The sequence below is a fragment of the Gobio gobio genome (genome assembly GCF_949357685.1).
Source record: "Gobio gobio genome assembly, chromosome: 1".
In the NCBI taxonomy this organism is placed as follows: domain Eukaryota; kingdom Metazoa; phylum Chordata; class Actinopteri; order Cypriniformes; family Gobionidae; genus Gobio; species Gobio gobio.
Window position 1 is genome coordinate 55177950 of NC_137097.1, and position 17949 is coordinate 55195898.

At 37.6% G+C, this 17949-nt stretch overlaps 1 protein-coding gene across 5 annotated transcripts in view; it reads right to left on the reverse strand.

The window, feature by feature from the left end:
• The window catches only part of septin9a (septin 9a), a 100579-nt gene that overhangs the window by 11880 nt on the left and 70750 nt on the right, over window positions 1-17949 (reverse strand). For all 5 annotated transcript variants that reach the window (XM_079825300.1, XM_079825303.1, XM_079825302.1 and 2 more), the window contains 4 exons: window positions 6900-7103; window positions 2612-2740; window positions 2429-2510; window positions 1940-2077 (listed from right to left, as the gene is read on the reverse strand). In XM_079825300.1, coding sequence (XP_079681426.1) covers window positions 1940-2077; window positions 2429-2510; window positions 2612-2740; window positions 6900-7103 — 553 coding nt within the window. The remainder of the gene's footprint in view (window positions 1-1939; window positions 2078-2428; window positions 2511-2611; window positions 2741-6899; window positions 7104-17949) is intronic.

A 17949-nucleotide genomic window follows, 5' to 3' on the forward strand; every position in this document is an offset into this window, starting at 1 on the left:
CAGAGCAAAGGTGAAGCGGAGCTAGTTGATAGATTAAACTTTCGCCGTATCCATTTTTATCGTTCTTATCGTATTTGTTAAGAATGACTTCAGTGCCGTTCTTTGTTCTTTTATCAAAGAAAAGCTTAACAAATCTTCCAGAGTCGCGGCCAAAGCCGATTCGAAAGACCGCTGTTCGCCAGCTTCTTTGTTTACAAGTAGCATGTGGAACCGCCGCAACTCTACCGTCATTATGTTAAGCCCGCCCACCGACTCTATACACAATGTGATTGGCCTGACTAGAGTTAGGTTTTTCCAGCTCGCAAGCCAATGGAGAGTTGCTAGACTACCCTGGCTGCAAATTAGATTTGCTGCTGCTAGGGTGCGTCTAGATTTCTAGCTAGGTCTGACCATCTGCATGTGTGTGTATACGCATTTTACACATGTATTCAATATACACATTTTATTTCAAAGGTTGCTAATTATTTTCCTCCAGTATATGAGGAACAAATCCAAAATGTCTGGAGAGACTTGTGCTGTCCAACAACAGCTATAAAAACACAAGCATACACAATGATTCTCCATCAGACACAAACAACAGAACAGACCACCCACTTCATTTGGCGCAAAAATGTTATTAGATGTAAAAAGGAAATCTGCTAATGGTAAACAGTGACTACAAATCCCTGATGTAAACAGTAGCTGCTCAGGAGGGCAAAGAATATTTCATTCTATAAAATGTTTTAATATCCCAAAGAACCGTATACTGAAATTAAGTTTGAAAAATGCTGTTTGGATTGCTCAATTTTTCTGTAAGAGTCACATTGTTAAAAACCGGCCCTTCCAGCCAGAGGTCAGGCAGTAATGCGTTATACAAGGTCTTGTTAAAATAAGAAGTGCGGTGACTCTACTCAACATCAATTTTACAAGCAGGTCAGGTCTTAAAGCTAAAATGATTCATCTGAAAAATGCACAGACAGTTCATGTTTCTTAAAAAGTTTGAGGTTTGTACGATTTTTGTTTTGTTTTTAAAAATAAGTCTCTCGTGCTTACCAAGACTGCATTTATTTGCTCAAATATACAGCAAACAATTTAAAATAACCGCTTTCTATTTTAATATATTTTAAACTGTAACTTATTCCTCTGGCAGCCAGGACTCCAGTCTTCAGTGTCACATGAGCCTTCAGAAATCATTCTAATGCACTGGTGCAGGTATGAACCAGAACCAGATGATTAATGTACCAGTGGTTCTTTCGAGATTTTCCTATGGAATTTTATAATCGGGGTTTTTAATTTATGAGTAAAATAAAGCTTGTGGTAAACATAACTTGACGATACTTTAGCGTTTTGTTCTACAATGTAAACTGCGAAAACATGAATTGAAGATTTTTTTTAAAAACAAGTGTTTCTAAGTAACTATAAGTTTGGGTGTGAGTGTGTGCAGTTTACACTCTAAAGCAAAATATCAAAGAATCGACAAACTATGTTTACCACAGGCTTTGTTTACTCTAAATTGAAAAACCCCGTAGGAAAATCTTGAAGGAATCTATATGTTGATTTGGTGCTCAAGAAACATATTCTATTAATATCAATGTTGAAAACAATTGTAACTATTGAATGTCACTTCATTCTGCAAGAGGAACAGTACTGCCCTCTGGTGGCCCTGACCTTCTTAACAATCCTGTTCCACCAGTTCCCCCCCTTACTGAATCATTAGGCAGGCCACATTTGAATAAATGCGCACATGTACAAAACGTATTCATGCTAACACAGCTGAGATTAGTTCCTAGACATAAGATATTTACAGCGCAACGCTTTTAGGGTGATCCTTACACACGGTTTGAATATTCTAAGCACACATGATATGCAAACACATATCCAGCGCATGTTTAAATGGGTGTTTTGGTAAATAAGGATCTGTTTCACGTTCCTAATGTCACATAGATGTATGTTTACTAACCAGTGTCCTGTGGGTGGTATGAAGTATATACAGCAGTGCACTCGTGAGTCTGGGATCCTCTTCTTCCTGTCAATGTTAATCTCCTCCTGCAAGTACTGTTCATACTGGTCGTTGATGAATTTCATTATGGGCTGCCAACTGTTGAAAAGAAAGAGAGAGTGATGCAATGCCACTTTTCCCTCACGCGTGTCTAAGGGCATTTTCACACCTGGCTCGTTTTGAGCATTTGCTTCAGAATCCGGTGGTTGGCTCACCATCACTTTAATGGTTGGGGATGTTGGCATGTGATTTTATTTTTGGGAGTTTGAATGCTGTTCTGCATCCAAGCATGGCTCCAAAGATGGAGCGTGCCCAGAGCAAAACTATACCGCCAACATTAACAGAACTGCTTGTCATTTATATTCCACAGAAGAGATGCTGACTGAACGGAGCGTATTTTAGAGCATATTAAAACCGAGGTCACAAACAAACAAAACACACAGTCTTTACCAATTCTCGTTATTGATCTGGTCGCCAAACCCTGGTGTGTCTATGACTGTCAGCTTCATTCGAACTCCTTTCTCCTCGATATCTGAAATTAAATGAATATTTGATTGCATTCCAGTGGCAGATAACATGCTTTGAACTCAATATCATAATGGGTCAACAGAAAATCCAGCTGTGCAGCCTTACCATGACTGATGGACTTGATCTCAATGGTTTTAGGGATCTTTTCCTCAGCCGTGCCCACAAAAGATTTACGGCTCACCTTAGACTTGAAGAGAGTGTTCATCAGCGTGGACTTCCCTAAACCGCTCTGACCTGTACACATGCAGAACAATCCACATTACCAACCCATTAACCAAAGGCTGCAATACACTACACTAATTTGGCCCAGATTTTTGCCCAGACGAGTCATGTGCCGAAAGTCAGAGCCAATCTGCTGATTTTGGGCAGTCAGAGTTGACAGATTTTACCCGTAGTGTGATTCCATCCAGTCTGAGGGGTGTGAAATACAAATACATTGTTTTCATTTGTCATGCATTTCATAGCAATTAGGCACATGTTTCTTCATGAGTTTGTTGAGTTAAGAATGACTTGAAAGTCTGGCAGTGTGTGATCCTCAGTCGATTAGTGTGTGATTTTTTTTTCTGTAACCATTTACAAAGTCGACAAGTGTGTAATGCCTAGCATTTTAAAATCTCTTCAGATCTCAAAAGTTGTCTACTGTATTGCAGGCTAACAAGGATTGCAAGAGCACAGATTACAAGAAACTGAAATACAAGACTATAGACTTCAGTGATTTCAAAATGGCACTAAACACTTGACTAATTACTTCTCTTTAATGTCAAAGTGTTAATACAAAATTATCTAAAATAATTACAAATATACAGTAATTACAATTTGTATTTCCACTTGAGTACATCATTAAATCAATCATTAAGAAATAGAAATAACATGGCACAACTGTAAATCTTTCTAGAGTAAATCACCCCCAAAAACTGAGACCAGTGAGACTCAAGAGTTGAGCTTCAGTGGCTGAAACAGCTTCACAGCTTGATGGGAGGGTGGCGAAGAGAAAGCCACTGTTCAAAAATGTCACATGGCATCTCGGCTACAGTGTACCAGAAGGCATGTGGGAGACTCTGCAGCCAGCTGGAAGAAACTTCAGTGGTTTCATGAGACCAAAATTGAGATATTTTTTGGCCGTCACACCAAACACCCCGTTTAGAGCAAGCCAAACGCTGTCCATCATCACAAACACACTGTCCCCACTGTGAAGTGTGGTGGTGGCAGCATCATTCTGTGGGGATGAAAGAAGATGCTTGCACATCAACACAAAGCTACATAATAATGGCCAACTGAAAAACCAACTGCAATTGAGAATTTATGGTTGGACGAAAATGAAGGGTGTGAATACTAATTAGGGATGCTCCGATCAGGATTTTTCCAGCTGATACCGAGTACCGATTTCTTGTCAAAGTGATCGGCCGATACCAAATCCAATGCTTCACTGATTTGTAAGCTCTCTGATAACTGTTAACCTTTTTTTCAGATAAAAAAAATACTATAGATGTTGCCTTTATTATATTTTTGTAAAATTTTTATGGTTATTATGTAATGCATTCAATTATTTTGTCTTTTATAAATTGCTATCAATTTTGACCAATTTTTGTGCAACAAAAAAAAAAAAAAACAGACATACAACAGTTTTAAAATGAATATTATTTTTAAATATATTGAATTTGCAGTGGATTATTTTTTTGATCACTGTCAAAAAAGTAAACAAAAAAAAAATCTAAATAAAACATGAAAACTTCCCAGGAAGTTGAATATTGTTTATACACCCGGTAGGTCTTATTCATTCACAGATCACAAGTGATGCTTCCACTAAGGTTGTCCTGTGGTTTGTCTGAAACTATCATTCATTTGGCTCTTGCTAACAGGAGCTTGTGTTTAGCTGTGGTTTTCTTTACCCTTCTCTAGCTCACATCCGTCAGCCGTGGGTTCATCCCACTGTAGTAATGAGGGCCTTTTCATTCTGCACGGGGCAGAGCTGCTAATTTTCTCTCTCTAAACACCCTGTCATCCAATCCCACCGCTGACATTGGATTCAGATGTGCCTTTCTCCATATCCTGCCTACAAAAGGTAGCACTTTTCAGCTTTCTGACACTTTCTTCAGGAAAATGCAATGGAATGAGACAGTAGGGCTGCAGCTGGGAACGGGAATACTGATCCCGAGGGTTGGCTCTCTCCGCTCTGACTTGGTTAAGTCAACAGCAGGTTTGGCCACACTGACCCAAAGAGCCACATGTGAGAAACCAGCTGCAGCCTTGCGCAAATACAGGTTCATTCTGCTGTCTTCAACAGAGCTCGTAATTATTTCCTCTTGTAAACACCATATAAATCATCAAAAGTGTCTGCTGGGACGCTAATGCTGAAACAGAAAAAATACCACCAGGTGATGCCCTAAAAAGTCTTTCCCCAATTTACAATCTTATTTCCTCATTTCAGACTCAAAATTCAAAATCCATTTTCATAAGCAAACTGTAAGACTTTAGCAACTTCACTTTTGCTCTGTGATCAAAAGCAAAACAACAGCACAGATTTGGCTCTGAAAACTCATTGGATGAGCCACATTCGGAGACACAGGGACTAAAAATAGCCAATATGCACACATGCATGATTGCACATCAGTTGTATTTCATTATTGCGATAATATTACACCAAGTTGCTATGTTGCTTGGTAACCATAAGCACAGTCATGGTTACAGTTAGGCTAATGAACTGCTCTACCAGGCACAATAATTGTTTATTGTGAACTTTAATAAATGTAATATTTATTGAACACTGCAGACACTGCAACAATCTTGTGCTATAACTTTGCTCAAATAGAAACACTATAGCAATCGCCCAGAACAACAGAGCAACGTTGTAGCAATTAGTGATGGGGAGTCGACTCTGAATAGCCCCAGAGTCGGGGTCGTCTCCAGAACAGGAATCAACTCTCGTTGTTGACACTGTTGGTGTGTCCAAAATCACTAACTTGTTTACTGATTCTCCAATCCCTATATAGTGCATGGCAGTTATATGCACTATATAAGCAAGGAGCGAATTAAATGAGCGAGCGAAAAATTCGGACATTTCATATTACACCGCGTCAGAGAAACTTTGTCAAATACATTTATCCTACAGTTAGCTTGCTTTAGAAATGATTACAGTCATAGTGACTTTAGTTTATTCACACCCCGTGCCAGTTTTAGTTAAACTGATGTTATAGTAATACAATAAATATTTGCTTTTCCATGGTTAACCCTGTGTTCATAATCGTTAACTCAACTAACCATAAAATCACAAAAAAAAATAATAATAATAACATCAAGAATGAACACATACGTGTACATTATTGTATGCATTTGTGTATGTATTGTATACATTTTAAGTACTGTATCTGATCATGTGTGTTTAGCACCATCACCTAACCATTATAATAAGATCATTAAAGAATACCTTCTTTCTCGTTTACTTATTCATGACTCAAGCCTACAACCCCTAACCCTAACATAAACTCTATGCTTAACCTAGTATAACGCTGGCAGCACATCCTGATGAACAGCATTACTTTTTGTCACAATCGGATCCATCTTTGTTTTTTCTGGATCCATGAATCTGAACTTTTCTTGATAGGCGACTTCCGCTTAACTGGGGATTCACGTGAATCATACAACCATTAAATCCATGCACCACATCAAGCCATCATCCTAAAGTACGTGGCCTGTCAAGTATTGTTGACTACTATCATTTCTCTGAACATAAACAAACAACAAATAACACATTAAGTGCACTAGAAGAACAATCATGTGATCAGCGAAGTTCATGAGTGTCAGTTTAATTATAGTAGGTGTTATTCTTTCACTTCAGTGGATGTGAATCTCTTCTAATTATCATGAACACTGCATTTAACAGACTAAAATACAAACGTTGATACACTGCAATAGCACAGGCCTCATGAGCCATGAGAAAAAAACATGAACAAGCGCACATTGGCAAAGAAAATACAGTAACGTGTAAGAACAAACATAAAAAAGCACATTGAATAACACCGTCTGACTTGTGGCATTTAAATGAGTATTGCTTATGACTGCTGGGTGTATATGCCTTGAGTAGGTGTGTGGTTGGAAGTGTTATGGAAAATTGAAGCTTTGATTGCCATAAGCTTGTTTTATTAAAGGTTGAAGTAATTAAATGCTCCTCTACAATTAGAATTTATGGAACTTTCACTTATTTATTTTTTCCTCACCAAATGCCTAAATTACAGAGCTCTTTTAATAGCAAAGTTATTATTAAAATTGCCAATGTCGGGGAAAAAACACACAAAATCTGATTAAAATACAATTTTAGACTTTAAAAAGTCTAAAATAATGCTATTGAGTTATGAGAAAAATGAACTGCCTACTGCTCCGGTATCACACAACTCACCCACTACCATGATGTTGAGCTCAAAGCCCTGTTTCATGGCCTTCCTCCTCATCTGCTCCAGGATGGCATCGATGCCCACATAGCTGAAGTCCACGCTGGGTTTCTCCAGGCACATGGCTGGGGGCATCTCTTGTATAACCGACTCTGCCATGATGCTACTGCTGCTGCTGCTACTGCTGCTGTAGCTGGAAATGACCTCTGACCCTGAGGACATGAAGAGAAGATACAATGAGGAGCCGTATATCACGGGGTATTTTGTTACAATGCTCATATGCACTCCACAGCAGTCAAAAGCATTCATGCTCCAGTGTATTTTATAAGCTAAATCTGATTCAGACACACTTGGAGAGAATGTGCTTCTACACAGCTGGACTATAGACATAATAAACAGGGAGCTCATCTCCAGCTTGCAGCCAGTTAGCAAATTTTTACTTCTCGATTTATACAAATATCCATTTATTTGAGGCTTATTATTGGGCCAAAAATGTTCTCATCTCTCTAGACCATCCATCATTAGATATGGAGAAGGGGCTCTTTCTCCAGACATTATTTCGAGTACTACAATCTTATGACCACTCAGTGATCGGATCAGTTTGGGATCCCACTAGACTACAACAGATGCCAGGGCACATTGTCTATGGATTATGATCAGATTGCTGAAACCAAATTTGATCTGGGACATATTTTGACCACATTTAAAAGTGTAAATGCTAATGTGTTTTAATCAAGTGCATTCAGCTATGCATGTAATAAGGTTGCGCTGATAAATCACATACACTAGGTCACCTTGATGGACTGAGAAATGTGAGAAATGACTTGGAACGCCTGAGGAGTTGTAATAACAGGAAATGGCATTTTGAATGCATTCTTTCAATGTTTTTAAAGTTAGGTAAATTACAAACATGTTTCAGTTACCACAACCTGCATGTAAGTAGAGCAAGACACATTGGATCTGGATAAGAAACGCATGTCGATTCCAGGTGAAAAGGTCCCACCATGACAGTTGCTAATCTAGGTAACGTTTCAATGTACATTTCAAACCAAAATAATTTCAATTGACCAATTCAAATGTTAATTCCCTCCCCCCATACACCAAAATTATGTAACATAGGAAATTCACAAGACACTTCACAAGAATTAGATAAGAAATACCTGATGTCTAAAACAACACTCCCACCGGACTCCTTTGTGATAAAAAGACATGAACCACTTCCTTTGTGTGAGAAACACCCATATTCAGATACTCATGACATGTAGCGATCAAAACACCATGCTAGCAGTGAAAGACAACAATACAAGATGCAACAAAACTTCAACAGAAGTCAATGGAGCCCCCGAGTGTACCTCTTCGGCGGGCTCTATCACAAAGCCTGCGGCCCCATAGCGAGCCCCATGGATCAGCGAGTCTTTCCAGCAGACAAAGCAGTTAAAAATTCTTCAAGTCAGTAACTTGATCCACTGGCAGCTTCTCAGGGCTCGGTACAGTTATTCAGAAAGCCTGTCGGCTCCTCTCCACCCTGTCAGGGCGTCGAGCCAACAGACCCACAGCCACTGGATTCCTCGCTTCACAAAAGACCCGCTCTTCCCCAGAGACTCTCCAATACACTAAATTACAGGTACACTACTAGGGCAACCGGCAGCACAGAAACTTGTTTTGAAAAGTAGGTACGATTAGAATGTGTTCACAATGTGTTCACTGTTTCAGTTTTATGTCTCACCTTGACTGTGATGAGGTGATGAAATAGAAGAGCATCCATCTCTTTCAACACAGAGAATAGAATAGACAACCAACTATTCAAGTTATTTATATAAAGTATTTGCATTAATACTATCATTGAATCAGTGATATTGATGGACATATTTTAAAATGCAACAGTATTTTGCCTAAATAAATAAATACAAATTATTATGAAATAAAAAACTAAGCTATAAAATTTTGATGCACAGATATTACAATTCTGTCCAATAACTAATACATTTATAGATTTAAAAATTCTAGGCTTTCCTGTCTTTATAAATAAACATCTAAATAAATAATACCTATGTAGGTGTAGAAATGTAGAAATAGGTAAATAAATAGTTATGGGAAAAAAATAAAACACTACAATTATACAGGTACATTAAGTTCATTTTGAGATTTGCCAAATATTATATTTAACAGTGTTATTGAATTAGTATTTTTAAAAGTTAATAGTGTGTTCACATTTGTATTCTGGTTCGCTTTGTTTGTTTGGTCATAAAAAAAAGAAAAGAAGAACATTTAGTCCTGTTCCATTTAGCGTTCGCATTGGCATTTTAACACTGAACCTAAAGGCATAGGGATATGTTCACAACCTGATTGGTCGGCTTTTGTTACGCATATTTCGCGACGGAACTTACCAACCTCCAAAACAATGTGCTGGGCTAAATGCACTCACTGTATGCACGTAGCCTACATACGATGGCATTTTGACCCGCTGAGAACTCGTGAAAAGCTTATAAAATGTGTTAAGGAGTCAAAACAGCGGCAGGAATCCCTGCAAATGAAGATCTGCTGCGAGGAGACCCGGTTTCTGTTGCCTGTACCGAACTGTGATGGGTAACATCGAGACCATGACAAGAAAAAAAAAGGTATACATATTTCTATCGAAACCGCACCAGAGTTCGTTTGGAAGCGGGCTGAGACCCATCTTTTCAGCTGTTTTGATCCGCTTGTTGGGTGCGCACCAGAGTTAAGATTAGAGGTCGACCGATTCATCGGTTTTGCCGATTAATTGGCACCGATAGCTGATTGGTGGAACAATCGTTTAATCTGCAAAAATCCACACAGATAGTTTTTCCGGGTTGCGTCCGTTGCTGGAGCGGCTGAGAAGGGTGCGCTGTCATTACACAGTACAAGAGCTCTGAGAAGGGTCTGCTGCCATTATATAGCATGAGAGCGGCCTCTAGAGGCCAAATAAAAACTCACTGACGCCTTGTGTTTACATTCACACGTGAGGCGGCGCTGCACGGAGAGTGCTGACACATCAGATTTGAGTTTAAAACACGAGAGCGAAACTGTATGAATACAGTAGTTGTTGCAGTACTTGTTGCCAAATCATTATAAAGTAATTAATTTCTTGACTAGATGCTGCATTAACTGGTAAAGAACAGCAGTGTGTATGTTTGTCAAGGAGGCTGAGAGAACGCTAACATTAGAAGTACCTGAAGCGGTTAAAACAATGTAATAAAAACACACGCAAGTCAGACCTAAAATGTTGCATATATAAAATTTGTGATGTGAAAACGCAAACTGCATCGTCATGCTGCCGACAGAAACATAAACAAAGCAGAAACGCATTTTTTTTTTATTAGATAATCGCCTTCTAAAAAAGCAGACTGCTGTATTTGTATGAAATGGTAACACTACAACACGATTCCATTTGTAACATTACCTACGGTTAATAAATGCTGTGGAAGTATTGTTCATTGTTAGTATGTTAATTTCAACATTAAATTGATTAAACTTCATTAAGTTTGAATTTTTATTTTTATCTGTTAACCTTGGTTAATGCACTATGAACTAACATGAATGATCAAGGTACAATTGTATTGCTCATATTAATACATGCTGTAAAAAAGTATGCTTAATTCATATAGTTCATGTAAGCTAACACATCTTTGATGCACAGGGATTTGCATAGTGTTACCTATGAAATGTACATGCATATGTTTCTAGGTTATAGGTAAAGAAACAAATATGACCTGTAATAGGGCTGTACGATTAATCGAAAAATAACCGAAACCGACATTCAGAACCTCTAACCGACCTATTTTTCCCATGTCGGTTATTTCGGCTTTCACGTGACTGCGCCCCATCAGTCACATCAAGTGCAGTTTGCAGGCACACAGAGAGATGCAGGAGCAGTTATCTGTGCTTATAGATGCTCAGAAATTGAATCACTATAGTAACTGCATGTTTTACACAGTTTATACAACAGGTCAGTTAATTGCTGTTCTTATAACCTATACGTGCTGCCAACGAAACACACACACACACACACGTTTGTTTTTGTGAAATGTGAGGACATTCCATAGGCATAATGGTTTTTATACCGTACAAACCGTATTTTCTATCCCCTTACACTGCCCCTGCCCCTAAACCTACCCCTCACAGGAGATTGTGCAGTTCACTTCCTGTGAAAAGAAACTTGTTCTGTATGATTTATAAGCATTTTGAAAAGTGAGGACATGGGGAACGTCCTCATATTTCACCCTCTTTTTGTAATACCTATGTCATACCCATGTTATTATACACATTTGTGTCCTGATATTTCACGAAAACAAGCCCCGAAGCCGCTATCACTTTCGTGCTCATAAAGTTTGTCAAGTATGCGTTTAAGGCTTGCCAGTTTCAACATTTAAAGCGATTGTGCACAATTCAAAAACAACAATACGTATCCGTTCAGTGCTCAGCTTCTTTCTGTGACACAGAGAGCCGAGCTGTGTCGCGTCTCTGACAACACGCGCGCGCGCGCCCTGAAGGCAGACCTCTTTCACCTGCGTCCTCACAAAGCTTGTCATTTGTATGTGGTTTAAGCCCTGCCCGTTTGAACATTAAAGCGAGTTTCGACCATCAGATGTGTATTATGTTGAACTAATGCCTGATATATTGTGACAAACGAACACTCAGATCTAGCTTGCACATCACGTGAAGATCACGCGCAGAGGAGCGCAGAAACGCAGTGTAAAAGCTGTCCTGTGACTAAAGTAAAGTCAATAAAGTAGCTTAGAAACTCATACCTTTGCAGTAAGTACACACCACAGCTTAATAATGAATAGAGACGGTATGAGTAATTCACACACACCATCACTCTCCCATTGATGCATTCAGATGAATGTAATGTAGGCCTACTGTGCTAATTTATCTGTATCTGATGTACAACAAACAGAAATCTGCCCCATAGACAATAACTGCTGAAAGTGAACCGTTTCCTTCAAGTATTTTAAAATCACAAAGAAATGCACTTTTTCATTAGGAAAAAAAAATTTCACCTTTAATAGTAGAAAATATTTACAGTACAAACCTTATCAGGAACTTACTCAAAAACCTTATGAGGGCAAAAAAAAAAAAGAAAAAAAAAATCAAGGTTTTTATTTTTGGTCAAATTGTTACAGCCCTAACCTGTAATGTTTTAATGTTTAAATAATTTTTTGAAGAATTTGATCTGTTAGAACTTATTATTTTAATATTCATATGTTTTTAATTTAGGACATTTTCATAGATCAGTACTGTTTTTTTTATTTCTTTTTATAACGTTCAGCACTGTTTTACTTATGTTTTTTTAGTCCAGTATCCATTTTAAAAACTATCGGTCGATTAATCGGTTATCGGCAAGTGTGGTCCAACCTAGTTATTGGCATCGGTAAAATCCACTATCAGTCGACCTCTAGTTCAGATGGCAGCGTTCACACTTATTCAAATGTGCCGCACTAAAAAGAGCAAATGCACCAGGGTTAGTTTTAAATAAATCAAACATGTCAAGTGTGAACACATCCTTAATTTCAGTGAGTGTTACATGATGGCAAAGGTAATCTCTATATGTAAAAAGTGGAAATAAGTAAAAATAAATATTCAATATGAACTGACAATGATAAATAAAAGTCTCTAACACCAGTCAATAACTGATATGGTACTGATAAAGGGTTTTATCCAGTGTCTTCAGTCAAATACAATGTACAAATAAGCGGACTGGATTGCACTCTTTAGCTTCCTTTTGTCAGGGTAGACTGGAAACATAAAACCGAAAAGCCAGGAGGAACAACTAAAACACTATTTCAGCAAAGAAGCAAAAGGGAGCTCTATGCACCTCTCAACAACTCTCTTACTCTTACCTGAAGAAGGAGGAGTGACGACTCCTGTGTTCAAACAGCTGAATTAGCTCTCTCTCTCTGCTCTGATTAGGCATTCTGAGAACAGATGGCAGGCATGTGGCAACAACACTTTTCCTATGAAGAAGGCTGTCTGAATAGAGAGTCATATTTCCCCAGCACTCTGTTTATACTGCAGTTAACACTGCACCCGGTGAGGAGACACACAAAGCTTCCACCTCTAATGGGCAACAGACCACTTCCTCAGTTCATTTAAAACTGTTTGCATCCCCTCCTCCTTTCCATTTAGCCAGGTCAAGGCAAGAATCCCCTTCTTCACATTCCACTGCTTGGTATCCGCCCCAACATCCTCCGCATGGGTAAATACACATTGATGAATGCAGAGGGAAAGAGCACTTTGGTGGTGGGCTTCACAATGAGCCTGACGTGAAGGTGTGTCGAAAAAGTCATCTCAAGCCCCTTTTTTGCCATTGTCAACAGAGGTTAAAGTGATACAACGCAGCATCAAAATGGCCCATGCTGACTTTAGACAAGGCCACTGTATTAAAAAACTCCCTCAAAGGGAACAAATGACAAACAGTTAGCAGAACAGTTTTTTCTATTTATGCCTACTCCTGATTCAAAGGAAATTATCTAATATACACTACAACAGCCCTGTAAAGAAAAATTTGTACTGGTTGTTGGCTGAATGTCTGATGCATAAGGCACACAAAATAGGAAACACTTCTTGAGTTTCAAAGTCGTCATCTGAATTCTACGGGATTTCTGAAAGACGTGTCACGTTCTTTAAAAGTCCACCTGAAAGCGAAACGCTGGACTTACAAAATTATGTGAATTTCACGGCACCACTGTTGCAGTAAACTTGCACAGCATTCTCTAATTAATAATTCATTAGATGCATGCCGGTCTGTTATTGTAGGGAAATCGACTTTACATTTTCACACCCCTAAACACGGAACAAAACAAACTCTGATTGGTGTCGGCCAGATGACCTCTTGGGTGGTCCTTGGCCAATGAAATATGCGATGGAGTCCAGACCTTCTGCAGTTAGTCTGAAGTCCTGGGTATGCAAGACTAGTCCCATGTAAAACTTCTGGGCCAGAGAAATTGCCTCCACGTTGGCTCCTAAAACCTCAAACCAGGAAGTATGAACATTAAAAAATAAAATAAAAACATGTCCTTACATGTCATATCGATTATGCCTTTACAAATATCACATTTAAATTGTACTGATTGCTAAGAATTTTATTAGGGGTGTTCACAAATAGTCCAATATTCGAACTGTAATTAATATTAGAAAAATAAAAATACTATTCTAATTTAACTACGTTTCTTTGCTGGCCGTAAATGCAGTGAATCCATAACAATCCCAAACATTTTCGACCCCATCATACACCTACATACAATGTGGTGCTAGGCGCAACAAGTGTTTTTGTGCTAATTTCAACCCGACACAGTTATCATTTTCAAAATTTAAATTGTGTGCATAAATATAAAAATGCCTAGGGTAAACGTACCTATTCAGCTCAAGTACCCATTAAGCACACTACTATCTTTGAGCTCAGATTATAAAAAGAAAAAACTATTTATCATCCTACTTGATGTCTTAACCAATTGATGTGTTTGTTACTATATACCTCCAGTAATTTCAAGCTAATCAGTCCATTGCACACTGAGATATGGATATCTATGTGTTCACACTGTCTGGTGGCCATTTTGAAAGCTGTCTGAAAACTTTCACCAGAAGAGGAGCCCCTTAAATGTGCATTTCTTTAGATGTTTAAACCTGTGTTTTCGATAAGTAGAACTTCTTATTGCAAAATTAAGAGATCCATATTTAGACTTTTACATATTATAACCTGGAACCTGGATGTGGGAAATAATTACAGTTAGATCCAAAAGATAGTTTTAGCAATATAGCACTGATGCTGCAGAACATTGTTAGCTTACTAGCTGTATAAGATTGTGTGCTACACTAATATATTACTTCACAGGCATTACTGGCTTATACTTTTAAATCCATTATATTATAAATTCTTCAGTGTAACATCAATAAGAAAAAGTATAATTTCATAGATATTTTAAATAATAGCTGTTCATATTAAAATATGTATGAACTTAATGCATGACCTAGATAATTTATTTAGCAAAATTGTCCTTTTAAATTTAATTTAATAATATGTATTAATTAAAAAAAGGTTTGCTGTTCCAAGAAAGCTCAATGTGCTCCCTTTAAGCTCATCCACATTGAATGTCTATGTAAATACTTCATAAACAGACTTTAAATATTAACTCAGGGTTGTCACTTCAAGTTAATCTTTATAAAATTATTCTTTAAAAATGTTGTTTAAAATAAACAAGAATTCCCCCCCAAAAAAACATGTTGTGAGCTTAATGGCAACAGGGGTGTGCTTAAAGGGTACAAACATGTACCCATTTAGCACAGCCAGACTTTTTGCATGTAATGATGTATATCTTAATTGACATGCTTTTGTCATTTAAAATAAAATAAAATTGTGTGAGAGATTAATATTTTATTTTAACATAACTCAACCAATCAATACCCTGTGCACTAAAATGTCTCAATGTAGATTTTGGTGAGCTTAATAGGTACGTTTACCCTACATGTCATAATGGATAGTGCTTGCATGTATCAGAATTAGCCTACCTATTTGCAGTAATGACGAGCAAGTAGGACGTCATTGGAGGAGCAGATCCGTTTCCTCGTTAGAAAAGAGTTAAGTTTTCCCGCTTGCAAATTCCGCCATGTAAATAGCGAATCTGCCATGGCACAAGCGCAACTGGCTTTTAAAGGGAATAGGAGATGAGACTCTGATTGGTTTATTGCAGGTTATGCCCAAAACACATCCATTACTCATTAAGAGAATGGGGACAACCGTTTTGGATCATGCGCCAGGCGCGCAGACCGTTTTTCTCGTCATTAAACTAGCAAAAGTGGATTCTGACACACCCTAAGTGCACTTGTGCCGTGCGCTTTAGACCATGCGCTTAGATCATTAAAGTAGGGCCCTAAAACTCACATTTATAACTAATTGCGCTGGGTGGCGCTGGGTGGCACTGTGGTGCGCTTTAACAAGTTGATAGTATTTGATCACAATGTTGTCGTCTGCCTTTTGGAATTAGTTTGGAATTACTTATTACCCACTGAGGTCAATGATCGCGCCGGTGCGACCTTTTTTTCCTTATCAGTGTGATAGAGACTCAAAATACTAAGATTTTGGTAATTCAGGCAAGTGTTATACATCATTATAATCTGTTAAGTTTCTACTTTTATGTGTGTATATTCAGAATAAAAACAAAATGTTGTGCTTTTAGCAAAATTAGTTTAGAGAGATTTGTGTTCTTGACATCGTTTTGAGACGCGGTGAGAAATAATCCTGGAAAAATTTACCTCAGAAGAAAAGCCGTTTAATTTCAAATAGCAACGATCCAGCCAAGGATGGTGAGGTACGTTTATTCTGTTAGTGTCTGTGAATATTAAACTGCAAAAAGGACTAACATTGATAATAAATCAGCATATTAGAATGATTTCTGAAGGATCATGTGACACTGAAGACTGGAGTAATGGCTGACGAAAATTCTGTTTTACATCACAGAAATGAATTATATTTTCAATTATATTAAAATAGTTAAAACTATTATTTTTAATTCTAATAATATTTCACAATATTAATGTTTTTTCTGTATTTTTGATCAAATAAATGCAGGCTTGATGAGCATGAGACTGTATTGTTGACTATATTCTGTGTAAACTACAAAAATATATATTTATTTTGTCCTATTCTTAGCTCCCTCTCAGTCACATACCTGACTCAAAGACTAATTCATTATGCGGCTCATTATGTGGTTCTTTTGTCCTCTCAGGTGTGAATCACAGCGTTATTCATGAACGTTCACGTCTCTTCGTATATGGGCTTTGTAAACAAAAAGTGTCTTACAAAAATTAAATCAATATTTTTTTTTATATGAATGAGTAGACACAATGATTCTCACATCAGTTTAAAGTAAAAACTCTAGGCAACAACATCCATTAGTCAAAAGTCTTGTGGACACATATAATGCGTTTTGTGACCTTATTCAGTGACTCAAATTTTTTTCAATAACAACACATAAAAGTTATGCTCTCAAAAATACAAGCATATATACATGTTGCTCAAATATTATGGTAGCCCAGTTTGTGCTGAATACAGTGTAATGACACTTTTGCTTTTAATATGTTTATAAGCAACTGAAAAAAGCACAAACGTTAGAGCATGTCAAAACTCCTAAAGGGCCCCAAAACTGTCTCAGACCTGTAGGGGTTAAATTATCTTACAAAATGGAGTTACTTTTGATCAAATTACTTAATGAAAATGAGCTATCATAATAATCACCACCACAATGAGAAATCACATGAAATCCAAACGCCAGTCGAATGAGGAAAGACCGCTGTCCATCACTGCATTCACGACTGCAGGTAAGTGCAGCTGTACCCAGAGTGAGCCGAGATTATAAATTATCTGATAAAAAAAAATGATCGAGAAACATACGCTTCCTTTAAGTTTCGTCAAGGGAGACAGGTTTAAGAACAGAAAACACAAAGCACCGTAAGAAACTTTGGTCACACCGGTATCTTTGTGTCTCTGCAAAGTCTGTCAGCGGAGCATGTTTTCTCACCTGAGCATATGGATATTATTTTTTTTCCTCAACATGGGCCAATATAAACACGATAACTATATACCGACTGGCTGTGCATTATTAGCGTTTTTTCCCCATTCATGCTGCTTGAGCTTATAATCCTTTTGTTTTTTTATAGTTTTTGTTAACACATATTCTTTAATGTTTTGTACTAAAAGAAAACCTTAAGATATAACGTAAAGAAGTTGTGTATATTGCCTAATCATAAGCTTGTTCATAAATGGTGACAAAAACTTAATGAATACAAAAATAACATATTTTTCGTTAAACTTAATTTAAATAAACAAATATTTGAATGTTCGTTTTGTATGAGCCCAAATATTGGAATACAATATTTTTAAAAAATGCCCATCCCTAAAATGTATATCTCTTACACTACCATTCAAAAGTTTGGTGTCAGTAGATGGGAAGTCCCCCTTTGCGGTTCTAGAAAAAAACATTCACATGCTGCCTTTAGGGAAATTTGGAAGAGATCCTCTTTGGCTCACAGTAATGTCCGGAA